Consider the following 12,197-nt stretch of genomic DNA (forward strand, 5'->3'; position numbering starts at 1 on the left):
CTTGCCTGTCTGAATAAAAAAGGAAGGGTGTGTGGTGTTTAAGCTTCTACAGTTTTGCATAAAAACACATTGTTGAGAGAGTGGTATGGACATATATACACTACTAAATGTAAAATAGATAGCTAGTGGGAAGCAGCCGCATAGCACAGGGAGATCAGCTCCGTGCTTTGTGTCCACCTAGAGGGGTGGGATAGGGAGGGTGGGAGGCAGATGCAAGAGGGAGGAGATATGGGGATTTATGTATATGTATAGCTGATTCACTCTGTTATAGAGCAGAAAATAGCACACCATTGTAAAGCAAGTATACTCCAATAAAGATGTAAAAAACACACACACACACAAAAACACATTGTTTAGGGGTTTCTGCTGTCAAGAATCAGGAATATTGGGTAATTAGTGACCAGGGCTGCAGATGAAGCATCCAGTCGTTCCTTCTGAAGATCTGGAGTCAGAAAGGTCTGTAATTCCTGTTTTTATTTTGTTTTGTTTTTTAAATATTTATTTATTTATTTTGGCTGTGCCAGGTCTGCGTGGCAGCACGTGGGACCTTCGTGGCAGCATGCGGCTCTTAGTTGCTGCATGCAGACTCTTAGTTGTGGCATGCGGACTCATAGTTGTGGCATGCATGCAGGATCTGGTTCCTTGACCAGGGTTCAAACCCGGGCCCCCACCCCCGCCCCCACTGGGAGTGCAGAGTCTTATCCACTGGACCACCAGTGGGTTCCTCGACCAGGGATCGAATCTGTGCCCCCTGCCTTGGGACCTCAGTCTTTTTTTTTTTTAAGATTTATTTATTTATTTTTGGCTGCATCGGGTCTTAGTCACAGCACGTGGGATCTTCACTGAGGCATGTGGGATCTTTCGTTGCGGTGCCCAGGCTTCTCTCTTGTGGCATGGGGTTTTCTCTCTTTCTAGTTGTGGTTCGTGGGCTCAGTAGCTGCCCCAGGGCATGTGGGATCTTAGTTCCCCGACCAGGGATCGAACCCGCATCCTCTGCATTGGAAGGCGGATGGATTCTTTACCACTGGACCACCAGGGAAGTCCCTAAAATAATTCTTTTTGTTAAAGTCATGTACCATGACTTATTTAATTAGCTCTTCATTCTTTTCTTCAAATTATTTATTGAGTGCTTACTACATTCCAAGCACTGTTCCAAGCTCTGAGGATACAGCAAAGGAAGAAAGAAAAACTGGCTCAAATCTTCTTAGAGCTTACGTTCCAAGGGGAGCTTACATTCCGTTCCATTGGGAGAGAAAGACAATAGACATATAAGTAGGTAAATCAAATTATATAAGGTGACAAATGTTGTGGAAAATATATAGTAGGGTAGTGGGTGATAGGGGTTGCTTTTTAAAATAGGGTCAGAAAAGTTTTCACTGAGTAAGTAACCTTTGAGCAGAGACCTGAAGCAAGTGAGGCAATGAATCATGCTTGTAGTATTCCAAGCAGTGGGAACAGAGAATGCAAAGGCCTTGAGTCCAGAGTGTGCTTGGAGTGCTCAAGAAACAATCCCAATACCAGAGATTCTGACTCAGGAGGCCTGCGGGACGGGTAGGAGGGACATTTTAGCAACATGCTAGTGAGTCTCACTCACACAGACTTCTGACCCTCATTTTGCAGACCCGGGCTTCGTTTCTCTCTTCTGTAAGAAGGAGGTTTGCGGTGGGATAACAGCACCCTATTGGACAGATGTTTGTTTCTTTAGCTTCAGTAAGGGAGCCCTCAGCATCCCTCACCCCACCTCACAGCAGCCTTTTGCTTGTCCGCTTGCATTTTCTTTCTCCTTTCTCGTTTTCTTCGTTCTCTTTTCAAATTTCTTTCCTTTTTTATTTTTCTCTTTATTCCTGTTTTCCTCTGCCCCCACCACGGCCCCCCCCCTTTTCCTTCTCCTTTTCTTTTAATCTCTTCTTCCTTTATTTTCCTCCTTGACCAAGTGTTGTCCCAAGCTACCGTCACCGTGGGCATCAGGGTTCCCCTGTCTGAATCCTTTCAGAGGTCTGGAAAGGGACTCCACTTACTTCAACCTAAGGGTGACATACACAGAGTGCGTGTGTCTATCTGGGAGTACAGGCGAGTTCCCGCAGATGGCAGGGGTAGGACTGAGGGGAGCAGGGTCTGCCGGCAGGGGAAGTCGGGGAAGGGCACGGACCGGGTTGGGGAGGGGTGTGGGGTGGGCAGACTTCGTGGAGAACCACCCCTGCAGCTCGACAGCGGAGTGCCTTCCACCTTCTCCCAGGCGCCTCCTTCTGACCGGCACATGGGGGAGCTAGGATGGGATGTCGTGGCAGCCAAAGCCTCCGAGACAACTCCTGCCGGGGTCCGCCTCCCACAGGACGGTTTTGAGAGCCACCCGGCGCAGATCCGAGAGAAGTTTACCGGGCGGGGTGTGCACTCTCCGCCACCTGCGCTTAGAACTTGGCTGCGGTTCGCGGAGATTAAAGCGCGGAAGGCATTTTGCCCGTTGAGGCCTCCGTAGCGAGGGGGCGAGGCCCGGAAGGGAGCAGGATGGCGGCGCTGGATAGAGACAGCGACGAGGACTTGGTCAGCTATGGGACGGGCCTGGAGCTGCTGGAAGAAGGTGCGGGCTAGATTCGTAGCCGGGGCCTGTGGGAAACAGGCCGGGGGTCCAGGATTCGGGGCAAAAACGCACAACCCTGTGCCAAACCTTGTCTGGCACCGGGGGAAAGGCTCGCCTGCTACGGGCTCTGGGAACAGCGACCGGAGAGGCGTACACTGTGCTTGCGGGGTGCTCACGTTTTGCAGGGACGGATGGGAGGCCCGGAGGGATGGGAAGAAGAAAGATGACAAACAGGCTCGTGTGAGAGCGGGGGTAGGGGAAGAGCGGTGGTCAGGCAATGTTTTTCCTAGGAGAGGACGTTTGAGCTCAGCCTTGAAACAGAGAAAGGAAGCAACCGTACGAAGATTTGGGGGAAGAGCATTTCAGGCGAGGCGAACAGCAAGTGCAAAGGCTCTGAAGTCGGAGCCAGTCTGGCAAATTGAGGGACAGGCAGGACTGATGTGGGTGGAGCAGACAGCACCTGGGGGAGGCTGGTAGAAGATGATGTCAGAGGGGGAGGCGGGGGTTGAGTCTTAGTTGGTATGGTCAGGGAGTTTGGATTTTAATACGAAGTGTAGAAGAGTCATGGGGGAGGGGGTTACACAAAGGAGGGATGTATATTTTTCAGATTGTTCTGTCCTCGATTTTGAGGGTAGGTGGGTTGGGGGTGGGCAGGAGTGAAGCAGGGAGATTAGCAAAAAGAGGCCAGGCGATGATGGTGGCGGTGGTTAAGTAGTGGTGAGTTGAGATGTGCTTTGAAAGCAGAGCTGACCCGACTCGCTGGTGGAATGTGGGGGTGAGTGCAAGATGAAGCAAGATTCTCCCCTGTGTTTCTGGTCTGATCCACTTAATGACTTGATTTGTTTCGTAAAGTATGTATTGGATGGCTAGTAAGGTCTGATGGCAGTGCTAGCCCTGGGGGAAAGAAGTTTGGTGGGCTAGGAGTTATTTGCAGACTCTCCTTTTTTCCTACCCTGACCACATCGTGTCAGGTTGGTTGTCCTTCTGAGACGTTGCCACTGATTACCCTCTTATTCCCTACAAACAGTTCTAATCATTAGAAACTTCTGCCAGATGCTGGCCCTGTTCCTACTGTCTGCTTACAGAAGACAGAGAAATGCTAGTCTCCTGAAAGCTTCTTATATGTTTAAAGACACCCCTTGCATTTCCTCTAAGACATCTCTGTACCACACTCAGTCTTCTAATAAATTAAGCTTAAAGTCCCCTCAACCCTAATTTGTCGGAGCTTTCTTCAAGCATGGGACCAGAGTGTGGGTAGACTGGGGCCGTTATTAGTATGTCCTTCATTTTAGACTGTATTTCTTCACCACAATCTAAGCTCACATTAGCCTTATTAGCAAACGCATCATCCCATAGTCTCAAGGAATTGGTTGACAAAGATTCTTATTTTGAGGGGTTTCAAATCTAGTTGAGAGCAAAAGTATGAGGTTCACAAGTGCTAAAGTTTGTGATGTAGAGAGGAAATAACCTACACAAGCTAACAGGAAAACCTGAGAAGGCAGGATGGGACCCCTTGAAAACTGGTTAGAATTTAGGTATGCAGGAAGAGGACAGGGATAAACATGCATGGGTGGAGGTTATTACAGCCCTGCCAAGCAGGAGTTTGTGTCATTTCTATATTTCTCGTCTCACAGTTGTTTCCTTGTGAAGTGACATATTGTAAGTCATCAACTATTTGACCTATATTTTTCTAATTCTTCCTGTTTTGATGGTGTACAAAATCTGTGATGAAGCCTAAGGGTCTAAGTAGAATGGACTTTTTTTCCACGCCCCCCCCCCCGCCTAAAATTATCCTTTAACTTATCAGTACTAGGAGTTTTTGAGGATTGATCCATTGTTTCCTAAGCACTTTGAAGTTAAAACACACTCTGACTACATTTTACAATATAATATACTAGACCAATAATCACTTTTACCTCCTACTTTGAAGTTCTAGTGACAGGTTAGACAAACATTGGTAGAGGAGGGACTCCATTACTTAATTAAAGTTGCTGGCCCTGACAGGAAGTTTTATTGGGCAAGAGAGTGGCTGATCTGTTACCCGCAGACTCATAGACACATAGGGCCTCTGGCCTGGAAGGAAGGTGCCTCAGTGCTTATCTAATCTTCTCTTAGATACATGCACTTGGCTGTAGAATTCTCATCGCCTGCTCATCCTGCACTCAGATTAATTTAGGACCATTTTCTTCTTCCTTGATGTTGTGACTCTCCCACTTAAAACTATCTGTGGCTCCCAGTCACCCACAGGACATACCACAGACCCTGCAGCACTGTGTTCCAGGCCCTCTGCACTATCTGCCCTTTTGGTTCCATCTTCCGTGTATTCCCTGTCCTCCAGTCAGACTAGACTACTTTCTCCAACATCTGACCTTCCCCTTTTCCACGTCCTGTTTACTGATGGAATTAATGCCTCTGTGGGGAATTGTGTCCCTATGTGCAGCTATCAAATGCTGCTCACGCCTCTGGGTGACTCTGATGTTGTAGACCTTGAACATTGTCAGAACAGTTCCTATACATGCAGGTCTCCTCTGCTGGGCTCGGAGTGCCCTGGGAACAGGGATGGAGTTGTATTCAGTTTTCCACACCCAGCATCTAGAACAGGGCTGCTTCCACGGAAAGGCCCTCAATACACTTCTGGTGGGGAACAACTAAAGGACAGAATGGGTTGTGTCCCTGACTTGGAGGCAGAGTTGAGATCTGATTTCAGCTTTGTGCTTATTAGCCGTGGACCTTAGGGCACTTACTTAATCAGAGCATCCTTATCAGGGTATGATAAATGGGATAATACTGTTAATAACAATAATTATAATAGGGCCTGGCTAAAATGCCATTTCCTCCCTGGAGTTTTCCTGTGCTGTGGTTAGAGGCAGCGCCTCCTCCTCAGGAGCCCTGTGGGTCCTGGTCAGCCACACTGCTTGGCCCTCAGCATCTGCTGTCCAGTTCTACCTAGTTGTCTGCAGATCTTATCTCCCCTTTCAGCTCAGGAGTACCTGGAGAACAGAGCAAGAACAGAACATCACATTGGCAGGACCTGTCATCTCTCCCTTTAACCCAGTGGTTCTCAACCAGGGATGAATTTGCCCCCCCAAGGGACATTTGTCAATGTCTGGAGACATTTTTGGTTGTCATACTTTTTCGGGATGGGCGTCACTGGCATCCAGTGTGACAGGCTAGGGATGCCGCTAACCACTGTACAAGACAACTAAGAATTATCCAGTACAAACTGTCAGTAGTGCTGAGGTTGAGGAACTCCACCTTAGCCAGGAATCATGCCAGGTGCACGTGCAGTAAAGGAGCATGTGTACTGTATTTTCTAAGAAATGGTGAAAGTCTTGGACTGTGGGACCTGAGTTGTAATTCAGTTCTTTAGAATGAAATGAAATTGTAGTGATATTAACCAAGCTTTGCTATGGCCAGGGACTGTGCTCAGTTCTCTGTGCGTGGTTTTTAATCCTCAGCACCATCCTACAAGGTGACTTCGGTTATTATCCTAATTTTATAGTTGTGGAGACTGAGGCTTAGAGAGATTAAAAAAACTTGCCTATAATCACAAAGCTAGCAAGTAGGAGGGTAGAGGGATTTGAGCCCAGATCTCCTGTCTTCAGAACCCTCTTGATTACCCTGCTGTGGGTTATATTCTAGAAATGACCTAAAGCCTCCGTAAGCTACAAGTAAGAATTTAGGACTATGAGGCTAGACATTTCTTTACTTTTTGTTCCACTATCCAGAAGTAGTAACTGGCTTAATTATTGAAGTAACAGGTATACATGGGCTTTAGGATACATCTTACCTACTACTATTACTATAACAGCAATAGCAGCTAGGGGACTTCCCTGGTGGCCCAGTGGTAAAGAATCCACCTTACAATGCAGGGAACGCGGGTTCGATCCCTGGTCAGGGAACTAAGATCCCACATGCCGCAGGACAACTAAGCCCGAGCGCCACAACTACTGAGCTCGCGCGCCTCAACGAGAGGGCCCGTGTGCTGCAAACTACAGAGCCCATGCGCCCTGGAGCCCTGTGCCACAACTAGAGAAGAGAAAACCCGCACGCCACAACTAGAGAGAAGCCTATATGCCTCAACAAAAGACCCCACATGCTGCAACGACGATCCTCGTGTGCTGCAACTAAGACCCGATGCAGCCAAAAAAATAATAAAAAATACATAAATAAAATAAATTTAAAAAAAGAGCAGCTAGTACTTTAAATGTGTTTATTGTGGGTCCCTCTTTTTGCTAAGCACTTTACAGGCATTATCTGATCCAATTTGCGTAACAACTCTATGAAATAGATATTACTATTAATGTTCCATTTTACAGATGAGGAAGTCGAGGCACAGAGAGACTAAGATGACCATAGTCCCTAGTAAAGGTGACCAAAGTGCTAGTAAAGGTGGGCTGAGCTTTAAAATCCAGAGTGCCATGACTCTCAACCCCAAGCGCTTAACTACTGTCTAACTTGCTTTCAGTAGTGAATGTTTGAAAATAACTTGATGGTTACTTTTTGTTTTAAATAGATTCAGAAGTTTTAATTAGAACTGATAAAATTAGGCAGTAATTTGTGTCATGAAACTTGAAACCTCAGGACATTTTTAGGTGAGCCTAAAATGTTCTAAGTTCCTTTTCGCTGGTGTTATTTAGCACCCCAGCCCTTTTCAGCCAAGTAAGTAAAGGAATAAGCTTAAAGAACAGTAACTATGACATCAGGAGAGTCCCAGAAATAAGGAAGCTCAAGATTTGGGGAAAATGGGCAATGCCAATGGAAAAATTCTGGAGTCGGGGATGCTGTGAATTTCTAGAAGAGATATAGAAGTGTGTCCCTTGCTGTAAACCTCTGCACACCATGTGTCACCCCAGCAGCTTGCCTACTTTACTGCCAGCAGATTTCACCTCCATCTCTGAACCCTTTGCCCAATAACTCAGTTTTCATAATGGAATTTAGTGGGAAAAGCAGGCCATTTTTGCTAAAACATTTCTAATATAAATAAGAGATATTGTTTTCTAAACTACATCAGCTACTAAGGTCTAGGAATAGCAACTTAATTCAACTTGTTATATTTGAAGTTACAAGAAGTGAACAATGCATTATGTTAAAGAAATGATCTTTTCCTTAAATCCTCTCTAACCCACCATCACCTTCTGTCCCATTCAAAATATTATTTTTTCAGGCGAGAGACCGAAGAAACCAATTCCTCTTCAGGATCAGACTGTCAGAGACGAAAAAGGAAGGTATAAACGATTTCATGGAGCCTTCAGTGGAGGTTTCTCTGCTGGTTACTTCAACACCGTTGGCTCAAAAGAAGGTAGGATTTTCCTACTTGTAGCTACTATATCGCTAAAGCAAATGATTGAAATACCGTAGGAGTTTTGCTCCCTTCCCTCACCTCTCCCTTTTAAAAAAACTTTAAAAAACATTTTAGTACATACACTGTAGTCTTTTGTGTTCTCTGAATGTTTGCAATGTTTCCAGAGACAACTTATGTGTTGTTCATTGATTATAACCTGAAGGTGAGAGAGTTTTCTTTGACTTTAAAGAAAAAAAAATAGATACGTCATAACCAAATGCTTAAATGATAATAAGGACTTCTGTCTTATACTGTATCTTGCCACACAGTCAGTGCTCTCACACAGATTCACTCAGGGCCTAAGGAGGGCAGGTGTCCCAGCTGTTTTGTAGCTGAGGACCCTGCGGGTCCCAACACTGGGTTCCACAGCATCACTTGTCAGTACATGTTCTCCACCTGGAGAAAAGTCAGTCACATTTTTCACATTATGCAATATAATAAATTCTGTATTGTTTAATATATGTTGGGAATTCCCTGGCAGGCTCCCACTGCAGGGGGCACGGGTTCAATCCCTGGTCGGGGAACTAAGATTCCCGCATGCTGCGCAGCACAGCAAAAAAAAAAAAAAAAAAAAAGTAATGTATGTTTTTAAAAAACATTTTAACACAGAAACTGGAAGAAAATGGCTTATGTATATCAAATACGAATGAAGATGACTGATTAACTCACATAGCAGTTATTAAGAACAAGATGAGCCAGATCTTTCGTATATATTTTTAGAAGTAACTCATACATAACAATGATAGTAGGGACTTCCCTGGTGGTCCAGTGGTAAAGAATCCGCCTTACAATGCAGGGGGACGTGGGTTCGATCCCTAGTCAGGAAACTAAGATCCCACACGCCGCGGGGCAAATAAGCCCGCGTACCACAACTACAGAGCCCATGCGCCCTGGAGTCCATGCGCCACAACTAGAGAGAAGCCCATGCGCCACAACGAAAGATCCCACGTGTGGAAACTAACACCCAATGCAGCCAAAAATAAATAAAATAAATAAAAATAATAAATAAATCTAAGAAAAAATGACGATAGTAAAATAAAGATGAAAAACAATACAAGAAAGGGGTGGGGGAAGGCATGGAAGAAAAATAATTAAGGTAAATAAGATGGTTAAAGTTCAGTATCAGGTTAAAGTTCAGTTATATTTCAGAATGTAAAAAGATCAGTTCAGTGAGCAAATGATCAAGTATTTGAACAGTTTACTCCAGAGGAGATAGAAATGCTATGTGGAATATTCAGCCTTATTATTAAGAAAAGCAAAGTAAGGTAACTAAGGCACTATTAAAGTAGCACACTTATTAAAATGTTAAAAATGTCAGTAGAATTTGTGAAGAAAGAAGTACACGAATACATTGCTGATTGTTATAATTATGGCTGTGCTGCATATTATAATTGAAAAGTAAGACCAGCTCAAATGATTAGTCATCACAAGTAGACTGTGATATGTTAACACACTGGAATATCTCTTTACCATTAAGAGTGACAGATTGAGGTCCTGTGCAGATACAGGGCAAAGACCATAGGCATCCAAAGTGGAGGAAGGTGCTGGGCCAGGGTATCGCCTGGAAGAGCTGGTCTTCACTGTCCTGGGGTTTCTTCCAAGTTGGCCTACAAGGCAGCTCTACCCACCTACCAAGAATAGGTCTGCCCCATACTCCTCAGCTCCCCAAGACTCTGTTAGGAAGTCAGAAGGAGGTGTGCCACTCTTAGAGAAAACTAAAAAAGTGTATCTTAGAGGGTTACAGATGCATTTGACCTCTGGGGCATTTTCTCTCTGTAGGCACAGCACATGCTTGGTTACCGTGGGTGGGGAACAGGGGTGTTAGTTATAGGACTCAGGTATTTGATGGAATTGGGGGCCTAGTATGGTTATTGCCTGCCCTTAGACTAGCCAGGTTGAATCCTTTCATGGCTGACTAATGCACCCTGACGTACTGTTTCTTTGATATGTTAGTATGTTGTTGTATATTGCTGTCCTGGTGGTCTCAGAGTGGTCCTTCCTTATAAGGTGACCTTGCATCTTTTTTCTGAGATCTGCTTGTGTTCCTTTCACAGTTTAACTTTCAATGTATCATTTTATTTCTCTTGGTTGCAAATTGTTATGGGGAAGCCTTACTGTATCCACTAAGTTCTGACAGCAGGGCGTATGGGGGTTGATAAGAAGTTTATGTGGCCTAATTGTGTCTATGTGAGCAGTGAGATGAGAAGTAGCTAAGAGTTTGTAGTTATTGGAGGTTTCAGGTCCACATGTGTTACTTAATTATTTAGCTATAAACCAAAATACCATCTGGGATTTTAATGTTCTAAACGCTTTTCTTTCAAGGATGGACACCCTCTTCCTTTGTGTCTTCACGACAGAACAGAGCAGACAAATCTGTTTTTGGTCCCGAAGATTTTATGGATGAAGAGGTGGGTGTGCAGAACTCTAGCTGCCAGTTAGTCAGTGAGATGTGGGTGGTTGGTTGCTGTAGCAACTTCTCTCTCCCCAGAAAGTTCAGTGTACGATTTCCTCTTTGTTTGTAAAACTATCATTTTGGTATTTGGACTCCATAGTGCCCTGTACATCAATGGATTCTTGTTCATTGGCATAGTGCCTTAACTGGCTGGTGCCAGTTTCTAAAGTCAAGAGTGTAAAGGGGGACTTCCCTGGTGGCGCAGTGGTTAAGAATCCCCCCTGCCAATGCAGGGGACACAGGTTCGAGCCCTGGTCCAGGAAGATCCCACATGCTGCGGAGCAACTAAGCCTGTGTGCCACCACTACTGAGCCTGCGCTCTAGAGCCCGTGAGTCACAACTGCTGAGCCCATGTGCCACAACTACTGAAGCCCGTGCACCTAGAGCCCGTGCTCTGCAACAAGAGAAGCCACTGCAATGAGAAGTCCGCACACTGCAATGAAGAGTAGCCCCCGCTCACTGCAACTAGAGAAAGCCTGCGCACAGCAACGAAGACCCAACACAGCCAAAAAAAAAAAAAAAAAAAAAAAAAGAGTGTAAGGGGAAGGTCATATACAGGCAAATTTACTTGAAAAAGCCCCAACTGCCCCAAAAGTGCAGTGTCTGTCAAGCTGAGTCCATAGCCTTCCATGGTGACTCTTTTTTTAAAAAAATATTCCAGCATAATTAAAACTTTTAAAAAATTTTATATTGGAGTATAGTTGATTAACAGTGTTGTGTTGTGTTAGTTTCAGGTGTACAACAAAGTGATTCAGTTATACATGTATGTGTATCTCTTCTTTTTCAAGTTCTTTTCCTATTTAGGTTACTACAGGATATTAGGTAGCGTTCCCTGTGCTATACAGTAGGTCCTTGTTGATTATCTCTTTGAAATATAGCCGTGTGTGCACGTCAATCCCAAACTCCCAGTCTATCCTTCCCCCTCCCCTTCCCCCTTGGTAATCATAAGTTCGTTCTCTAAGTCACAGTGACTCCTGTGCAGGCATCTGGCCACCTCATTAAAGTGACCATGACTGCCGCTTCTTAGGGGTAAACGGTGGGGGGTTTCTAAAGTGGTGCTACCGGCCTGCATCCTGGGCTACATTTTCTGGTAAAATTAAGCCTCTCTTACCTTAAAACCTAGTCATGGGTTCATTTGTGATAAAGATTAAGTAAAATACTTACGTGAGCATGTTTTAGGCTGCGGGTAAGTGGCAAGGGGTGGTCCCCTTCCTGTTTGACTAGCAGAATCTATGAGGAAACGTATCTCATGGAACAAGAAGTCCAGATGTCAGCAAGGCCCCAGGCTCTCACGTATCTTCTGCACGTCAGCTTGTCCTTCCACGACCTCACCTCACTGTTGGAAGGTGGCCACAGTAGTTCCAGGTGGCACATCCGGGATGACATTATCCAGTGGGAAGGAGGACTTTCTTCTTGGAATCTTTCCTTGAGAGCAGAGAAGCCATTTGGTGGATTTTCCCTCACATCGGCTCCAGTGAATTGTTCTACAAGCTCGTTCTTAAAGCAGTCCCTGGTGAGGAAAATGGGATCAGAATGACTGGCTTTAGACAAGCTGTGAACCCCACTCCCTAACCCTCCCCTGCCCCAACACATCCCCCCGCAGGGACATCACTCCTGAAGGGCGTGGTGGCTCAGAGCCAGGCCGCTGCCTGGACAGCATCAGGGCTCCGTGGGGAGAGCGGAAGGGGCTGTGGCCGCTGGACAGGCAGCAGATGGTACTTAACTCTAAGCCTGGCACAGAGGTGCTTCCGAATGCTTGCTGACTGTGCCTCCAAGACCTTCTCCGCCTTCACACTGACCTGTGAGGTAGGTCCAAGAAGAAC

The 12,197-nt window shown here is 45.5% G+C and overlaps 1 protein-coding gene across 1 annotated transcript in view; it reads left to right on the plus strand.

Moving 5' to 3' along the window:
• Positions 1-2,478: 2,478 nt before the first annotated feature.
• Positions 2,479-12,197, plus strand: part of GPATCH1 (G-patch domain containing 1) — a 44,333-nt gene continuing 34,614 nt past the window's right edge. Inside the window, exons 1-3 of the mRNA XM_079723438.1 lie at positions 2,479-2,578; positions 7,746-7,880; positions 10,245-10,330. Of these exons, the coding sequence (XP_079579564.1) occupies positions 2,506-2,578; positions 7,746-7,880; positions 10,245-10,330 (294 nt within the window). The 5' untranslated portion in view covers positions 2,479-2,505. The remainder of the gene's footprint in view (positions 2,579-7,745; positions 7,881-10,244; positions 10,331-12,197) is intronic.

This window comes from Hyperoodon ampullatus (genome assembly GCF_949752795.1).
Source record: "Hyperoodon ampullatus genome assembly, chromosome: 18".
In the NCBI taxonomy this organism is placed as follows: Eukaryota; Metazoa; Chordata; class Mammalia; order Artiodactyla; family Ziphiidae; genus Hyperoodon; species Hyperoodon ampullatus.